This window comes from Nicotiana sylvestris, chromosome 9 (assembly GCF_000393655.2).
Source record: "Nicotiana sylvestris chromosome 9, ASM39365v2, whole genome shotgun sequence".
In the NCBI taxonomy this organism is placed as follows: domain Eukaryota; kingdom Viridiplantae; phylum Streptophyta; class Magnoliopsida; order Solanales; family Solanaceae; genus Nicotiana; species Nicotiana sylvestris.
In genome coordinates this window covers 116661348-116670450 of record NC_091065.1, presented here as the reverse complement: position 1 = coordinate 116670450, position 9103 = coordinate 116661348, and the positions used below count along the sequence as shown (strand labels likewise).

Sequence of the window (9103 nt, the reverse complement as noted above, 5' to 3'; positions counted from 1 at the left end):
GTCAAGTGGCGTGAGCAAGCTGCCAGGGTGAAACCCCTAATGGATGAGACCGAGATGGTCAGTGTCTTCCTGCAAGCCCAAGAGGCTGATTACTTCCAAAACATGATGTCCTCTATGGGCAAACCGTTTGTGGAAGCCATAAAGATTGGGGAAATAGTAGAGAATGGTTTGAAAATGGGTCGCATCCTGAGCCAGTCGGCTATAAGAGCTACTTCTCAAGCAATCCAGAGCGGGTCAGGGGGCGCAGTAACCGGAAAAAGAAAGAAGAAGTGTCAATGATGGCCTTAGGTCTGAGAAACCCCTGTCAACCCCGAGGTTACTTCGGTTCCTCCTCAAACACCCCGCAACATTATTACCCTCACCAAGATGCAGCACACGCCATGACTCCTCAGCCCTACGTAGTGATGAATGCCCAGCCATATGCTCGTCCACAACAACAGTATAGCCAGAACAAAGCTCCACCTCCCAAAAATAACCCTCCTCACCGAGCTCCATACAATCCTCGTCCCCCACAGAACAACTTTCCATATAACACTCATGCCCATGAGCCACCCAGAAAGAACAACTTAACACCCATTGGTGAGTCGTATTCCAGTCTCTTCCCAAAGTTAGTCCAAATGGGTTTGTTGCAACCCGTACCTCCAAACAGGCAAAATCCCGAGTCACCCTCCTACTGACACGGTACCCGATGTGCTTATCATTTAGGGGTAGAAGGGCATGACACTAAGTATTGTTGGACCCTAAAAATGGTGGTTGAAAATCTGATAGAACAAAAATGGGTAGTGCTAAGGGATGAAGAGGTCCCCAATGTAACCAACAACCCATTACCAGCTCACAACAATGGCCGATTATTGGGATGATCTGTGAAGATAAAGAGTTTGAACCGAATTTGAAAGTGATCATTGCTATTTCCGATGTTGAAAAGAAGCCCAAAACGGCAGCAAAGTTAGCTAAGGATGAGAAGAAAAACAATCCCATTCCTCAAAGCATAGAAAAGATTGTGGAAATCAAGACCAGGGCAGTACCTCCTAAAGATGACATTCTATATGTTCCTAGGACACCCAGGAAAGAACAGTTTGTGTTGAGTCCCCCCCAAAAGGTTTGAACAAAATAAGGTCATGCTGACGGTACAATAGATGTACGTACCAAAGGGGATTTATGTGGCGTGAGGGCCGGTAATTTCACCCAGGCTGATTGAACCCGTGGTTATCAGTCGCGCACTATAGAAGCCCATGAAGGATCACACTACCGTCCCTTGGAACTACAACAAAGCGGTAGTGACGTACAAGGGAAAAGAAATCATGGGGGAAGTGAATGAAACAAAACCATCTAGGAAGTACCTCAATCTGAAAGAAGTGAACAATGCCAAACAGAAGCGTTTTCTGCTTAAAAAGCCAGACAGTGCGGAAGAGGCAGAGGAATTCTTCCGAAAGATGAAAACTATGGACTACGATGTAGTTGACAAACTCCGGAAGTCTCCTTCCCAGATCTCACTTTTGTCTCTACTCATAAGCTCGAGTGAACATCTTAAAGTGCTGATAAAAACCCTTAATGAGGCATATGTTCCGGTGGAGACCACTGTTGAGCAATTGCAAAGAATGGCGGAACAATTTTTTGAAGTCAATCAGATCTCCTTTAGTCGAAATGACCTGCCACCAGAAGGGGTTGCACACAACAAAGCTCTTCATATGACTGTTAAGTGTGAAGGATACTACGTGAAAAGAGTCATGTTGGATGGCGGATCTGGGGTTGACATCTGCCCTCTCTCAACTTTGCAAAGAATGGAAATTGGGACTGAGAGAATCAGGCCTAACAATGTTTGTGTATGTGCTTTTGATGGCTTCAAGAGAGACACAATTGGGGAGATTGATTTGATCCTAACCATCGGCCCTGTGGATTTTGAAGTGACATTTTAGGTTTTGGACATGGACACCTCCTACAATTTTCTCTTAGGAAGGCCTTGGATCCATGCGGCAAGGGTCGTACCTTCTACTCTCCACCAGATGGTTAAGTTTGAGCACGAAGACTAAGAAATCGTGGTTCATGGAGAAGATGAGCAATCAATTTACAAGGACCCGTCAGTCCCATGTCTGGAGGCTAAAGAAGGTAGCAAGCACATAGTCTACCAAGCTTTTGAGATTGTGGTCGCAGACCAATGTGAGGAAGGAACCCCGTGTCCTCAACCCTTCTTGTCCAACGCATCAATCATGGTTGCCAGTGAGATTATCAGGCATAGCTACAAGCCCGGGAAAGGGCTCGGGGCATCTTTACAAGGCATTACGGAGCCCATCACCTTGACTGCCAGTGAGAACTTCTTTGGTGTCGGTTTCCAAGCTACAAAAGCCGACGTGAAATAGGCTAAAGAACGTAAGAACGACGGGTGGGTTCTACCTCAGCCGGTCCCGCGTCTCACCAAAACTTTTGTTAAACCAAGGTACATAGAGGAAGAAGATGAGGCCTACACGACCAAAGAAATTGAGGACATTTGTGGGGCAATGAGGCAAATATTATATAAGGCTCATATGGTCCAGCCGGGTAAAGGCTTAAGCACTGCTGAGGTGCAGTATATAGGGCCCAATGCCAAGATTCAAAATTAGAAGGCTACTCCGTTCCCAGTCAGGCGGGAATCCCGGTAGTTCAGTCTTGCCATCTTTTCTGCATTCCGAGTTATTTCAGGGTGTAACTCAAATGTCTTTATTTTATTGTCTTTAAAATTCCAATGTAAACCCTTCTATCTTCAAATTCAATGAAATGAAATCAATATTTCATCGTCTATGAATCTCTTTCTTTACTTTTTCTGATTTTGTTATTTTTCTTGTTTCTTCTTTCAGTTCTAATAATGCGAACTTAAATAACATGACATGCTTGCGCACTTCATGCTCGGATCCTAACACGCTGTCTAACTGTGAAATAATGAATCAAGAACTAGAATACGATAAAGATTAGGCTTTTAGGGAAATAAACCGAGAATTGGAACAATTTGAGAATAAGCCTAAGCCAAATTTAAATGAAACTGAGCCGGTTAATTTGGGTAGTTTAGAAGAGGTCCAGGAAACCATGATAAGCATTCACACTGATGAAAGGACTAGGGATGCATTGATACAACTTTTGTTCGAATTCAAAGACGTGTTTGCTTGGTCCTATTCAAAGACGTGTTTAGTGGTACATAAATTGCCAACTTACCCCGGTTACCCCCCTGTTCAACAAAAGCAGAGAAAGTTTAAAATGGATATCAGTGACAAGATTAAAGAAGAAGTCACCAAGCAGTTAAAAGCGGGTGTGATCCGAGTGGTCCGATACACCACGTGGTTGGCTAATGTGGTCCCAGTACCAAAGAAAGATGGGAAAACCCGAGTGTGCGTTGACTATTGGGAATTGAACAAAGTGAGCCCCAAGGACAACTTTCCATTACCAAACATCCACATCCTTGTTGACAACTGTGCCAAAAATGAGATACAATCTTTCGTAGATTGTTATGCTGGGTATCATCAAGTCTTGATGGATGAAGAGGATACAGAAAAGACGGCCTTCACCATACCTTGGGGTACTTATTATTACAGAGTCATGCCGTTCGGTTTGAAGAACGCCGGGGCAACTTACATGAGAGCTATGACTACCATTTTCCATGACAAGATGCACCAGGAAATTAAGGTGCATGTGGATGATATGATAATTAAATCAAGATCGCAAGATGACCATGTGTGGGATCTGAGAAAGTTCTTTGAGCGTCTGTGTAAGTATGACTTGAAGTTAAATCCAGCCAAGTGTGCATCTGGAGTACCATCTAGAAAACTTTTGGGGTTTGTAGTCAGTCAGAGGGGCATTGAGCTACATCCAACAAAGATAAAGTCTATTCAGGATTTGCCTCCTCCGAGAACCAAGAAAGAGGTTATGAGTTTGCTGGGTATGTTGAATTACACCAGCAGATTCATTGCTCAGTTGACTTCCATGTGTGATCCATCTTTAAGTTGTTGAAGAAAGATGTGGCGATTAGATGGACAGATGAGTGTCAGGAAGCTTTCGACAAAATCAAAGAATATTTGTCGAATCCACCAGTGTTGGTTCCACCTGAGCCGGGAAGACCTTTATTTTTGTACGTGATAGTATTGAAGAATTCTTTTGGATGTGTTCTCGGGCAGCACGATGTGACTGGGAAGAAAGAACAAGCCATATACTATTTGATCAAGAAGTTCACTAGTTATGAAGCCAAATACACTTTGCTGGAAAGAACTTGTTGTGCCCTAACTTGGGTCACTCAGAAGCTTAGCCATTACTTGTTGGCCTACACCACCTATCTCATCACCATATTAGATCCTTTGAAGTACATATTCCAAAAGCCAATACCCACGGGGAGGTTAGCGAAATGGAAAATACTGCTCACCGAGTTTGACATAGTCTATGTCACCCGTACAGCAATGAAAGCTCAAGCTTTAGCGGATCACCTAGCTGAAAATCCTGTTGATGATGAATATCAGCCTTTGAGTACTTACTTTCTGGATGAGGAAGTAAATTCAGTTAAGGTAGTTTCAGAAGACACCAACGCTTGGAAAATGTTCTTCGATGGAGCGGTGAATGCAAAAAGTGTCGGGATTGGGGCAATTTTGATCTCACCCACCGGTCAGCACTATCCGGCAACAGCCCGACTTCGGTTTTTCTGCACGAACAACACTGCCGAGTATGAAGCCTGCATTATGGGCATGAACATGGCAATCGATTAGGATGTGGAAGAATTATTAATCATGGGAGATTCGGACTTGATTATCCGACAAGCTCAAGGTGAATGGGAAACTTAGGATGTCAAGCTTATTCCATACAAGCAACATGTGGAAGATCTTAGCAAGTGGTTCAAGTTCGTAGAGTTCAGGTACATTCCTCGGTTTCACAATGAGTTGGCCGATGCACTAGCTACTTTGGCCTCGATGTTGTCGTATCCAGGCAATGTCCACATTGACCCGTTGGAAATCCAAATCTGAGAAAGGAATGGTTATTGCAATACGGTTGAGGTGGAACCAAATGTACAGGCATGGTATCATGATATCAAGAGATTTTTGAAAACAAAGGAATATCATGAGCAAGCCATTAGAGACCAAAAGATAGCCATTAGAAGGCTCGCCAGTAGTTTTTTCTTAAGCGGAGAGGTCTTGTACAAAAGGACACCAGATCTGAACCTTTTAAGATGTATGGATGCCCAAGAGGCCGGAAGAATCATGAATGAAGTACACACAGGAGTGTGTGGACCCCATATGAATGGATACGTCCTTGCAAAGAAAATCCTTCGAGCAGGTTATTATTGGATGACTATGGAAAAGAATTGCTTCAGTTTTGTCCGAAAGTGTCATCAGTGTCAGGTACACGGTGACCTGATTCATGCACCGCCTTCAGAATTACATCCTATGTCAGTGTCGTGACCGTTCGTCGCTTGGGGTATGGATGTCATTGGGCTGATCGAGCCAAAAGATTCAAATGGGCACAGATTCATATTAGTTGCCATTGTCTACTTCACCAAGTGGGTCGAAACAGTCACTCTCAAAGCCGTCACTAAGAAAGCAGTGGTGGATTTTGTGCATTCCAACATTATATGTCATTTTGGTATTCCTAAAACTATCATTACAGATAATGCTGCAAACTTGAACAATCATTTGATGAGGGAGGTATGCGAACAATTTAAGATCACGCATCAGAACTCCACCCCTTATCGGCCCAAAGCCAATGGTGCTGTTGAAGCAGCAAACAAAAACATCAAGAAGATCCTCAGGAAAATGATCCAAAGTTCTAGGAAATGGCATGAAAAGTTGTCATTTGCATTGTTAGGATATCGCACAACTGTGCGCACATCAGTTGGAGCAACACCCTATCTATTGGTTTATGGCACTAAAGCCGTAATACCCGCCGAAGTTAAAATTCCATCTCTCCGAATCATCGTTGAAGCTGAGAGTGAGGATAATGAGTGGGTCAAGATCCATCTAGAACAGTTGACCCTAATTGATGAAAAGCGGATGGCCGCAGTTTGCCACGGGCAGTTGTATCAACAAAGAATGTCATGTACCTACAACAAGAAAGTGTGGCCCAGGAATTTTGAGGTGGGGAAACTCGTTTTAAGACGTATTCTCCTGCATCACAAGGAATAAAAAGGAAAGTTTGCTCCAAACTGGAAAGGTCCATACATTATAAGGAAATTGTTGCCCAAAGGGGCGTTGTACTTGGGAGACATTGAAGGAAATGACCCAGAAACAACTGTCAATGCAGACGCGGTCAAAAGGTATTACGTTTAACCATTCTGCGATGCCAAGATTCTCCGGTTGGTTGACGAAGGCTTTTATTCTCGCTACCCAAACACTTTAACCCTTTGCTAATCCTTTGAGCCGGTTACCTTTCTTTGATTACCCTCTTTGGAACCCGAAAATGCTTGTAAAGAAAAAAGAAAATCAAAAACAAAGTTCCCTAAACTACATTCGACTTGATTCCAAAAGGATACGTAGGCAACCTCTCTCTGGGGTTCAGTCAGACCAAAACAAAAATCCACATTCCCCTCTAAAGTTGAAACTGGGGAAAAAAATTATAGTGGTTTGGCAACGGTTCGCCAGAGAGGTTCCAAAGTTATAATAAAATCCAAACTCTTTTACCCTAAATCCTTCTCAAATTCCTTCTGATCAATCGGTAAAGATGTTCAAAATGGGAGGATGTTGGTTATTTGGATCTGATACAATCAAATGAGAGAAATAAATGAGAGAGTTATCGGTGAAAACCCACACGGGCACCATAAGGTGATGGTGAGCAGAGAAATTGAAAATGAGTGAGTCTTGTTAGTGAAAACTCGCAAAGAGCACTATAAGGCGATAGTAAGAAGAGAAATGAGAGAGGTCAGTTGGTGAAAACCCGCAAAGGGCGCCACTGATCGAAAAAGGGAATCACTTACAACCATCGGCACTGATGAGAGTCCTGGCAAGGTTTCTCGGTTTTGAGATATGGATTATGAAGGGTTTTTATGATATTGGATTGTTGCGCAGATCGGGTATCCAGTCCAAGAAGCATGTCATGTCTATTGAAGTCTGCATGCACTCCAGATAAGTCCTTCTTTCCTTCCCCGAAAGGGACACTTCTCGTTTAAATTCATTATCCTATCCTTTGTTTACTTTGAATCATTTTCGGTCTAATCCTCCCCCGAAACTAATACAAAGAAAAGATGGTAAGATTAGTTTTACAGGTTTCTATTTAACAAAAGTTAAAATTCAAGAAAGGGCACCCAGCCTCGGCAGGTGCATCAAGTCAACCTCGACTGGCCATGATGGCTGATGCCCTAGAGTCAAAATTATTGAAAAGGAAAGAAATCCAAAGTCAAGTGCCCATAAAGGCAAAATAAGGAGAAAAGCCCAAAGCCCCACACGGGTTAACCGTCATGCAGAATTTTGGAAAGTCAAGATCCCTGGGTTTAGAAAAGAGACCGATTTCCAGAAAGCCAGCGAGCAATGGTGATTTTCATCGAAAGAGTTGGGCCGAGATCAAGTGATCAAAACAATCAAGGCCACAAAACCAACCACCACTTCAAACTGACGAATTGTTCTTTGATTTGAAAATAGGAAAACAGGTGCAGTCCAAAACAACCCGGCAAGAAGCAGGTGCAATAAAAGTAAGGCACGCAGAAACCAAAACGGGTATGCAGCAAAAGTTGACCCGAAAAGGGAAGTCCTTTTAAACTCTTCATCATTCTCCTAAATAAATGAAAAGTGAAGTAAAATAAAGAGAGGAAGAAGAAAAATAAAGAAGAAAGAAAAGAAGAAGAAAGATTCAAAATCATGATAGCCTAGGGTCCCCAATCTCTAGCTACGTCTTCCTAACATAGGATTCCATTTCCTAGTCGCTGCTAGCATAACCTGGTAGCCTTTTCCAGTATAGGATCTCACTCCCTAGTTGATCCCCGGCATAACCCGTGGACTTCCCCGGCATAACCCGATGACCTTTTCCAGCATAACCCGATGACCTTTCCTGGCATAACCCGTGGACCTCCCCATCATAACCCGATAACCTTTCCTAGCATAACCCATGGACCTACCCAGCATAACCCGATGACCTTTCCCGGCATGACCCGTGGACCTCCCCAGCATAACCCGAGGATATTTTCCGGCATAACCCGATGACCTTTCCCGGCATAACCCGTGGACCTCCTCGGCATAACCTGTGGACCTCCCCGGCATAACCCGAGGACCTTTTCCGGCATAACCCGATGACACTTCCTAGCATAACCCATGGACCTCCCCGGCATAACCTGAGGACCTTTTCCGGCATAACCCGATAAGCTCTCCCAGCATAACCCGCAGACCTCCCCGACATAACCCGAGGACATTTTCTGGTATAACCCGATGACCTTTCCCAGCATAATCTATGGACCTCCCCGACATAACCTGAGGACCTTTTCCGGCATAACCAGATGACTTTCCTAGCATAACCCGTGGACCTCCCCGGCATAACCCGAGGACCTTTTCCGGCATAACCCGATGACTTTCCCGGCATAACCTGTGGACCTCCTCGACATAACCCGAGGACCTTTTTCCGGCATAACCCGATGACCTTTCCCGGCAGAACCTGTGGACCTCCCCGGCATAACCCGAGGACCTTTTCCGGTATAACCCGATGACTTTTCCGGCATAACCCGTGGACCTTCCCGGCATAACCCGATGACCTTTCCTGGCATAACCCGTGGACCTCCCCGGTATAACCCAAGGACCTTTTTCGGCATAACCCGATGACCTTTTCCGGCATAACCCGATGACCTTTTCTGGCATAACCCGAGGACCTTTTCTGGCATAACCCAATGACTTTCCCAGCATAACCCATGGACCTCCCCGGCATAACCCGAGGACCTTTTCCGGCATAACCCGATGACCTTCCCCAGCATAACCTGAGGACCTTTCTGATATAACCCGGTCATTTTTCCAACATAACCTGGTAATCTTCCCAACTTGGGGCATCCGATCCCCATTTGATTAGATATAGGGTCTCCACTCCCTAATCTCTTTTTCTCAGGGATACACAGTCCCACTTTATTGCTTTAAATAAAGAAATAGTTTAGATTTTGTTGCAATAACTCACGAAATTTTTCTAGTGA

At 44.2% G+C, this 9103-nt stretch overlaps 1 protein-coding gene across 1 annotated transcript; it reads left to right on the top strand.

Annotated features, from left to right (window-relative positions):
• Positions 1–4938: 4938 nt before the first annotated feature.
• LOC138878096 (uncharacterized) lies at positions 4939–6128 on the top strand. The gene is made up of 2 exons (XM_070157753.1): positions 4939–5026; positions 5614–6128. Exons 1-2 carry the CDS (start codon positions 4939–4941, stop codon positions 6126–6128), a joined length of 603 nt encoding a protein of 200 aa, XP_070013854.1.
• Positions 6129–9103: the final 2975 nt, after the last annotated feature.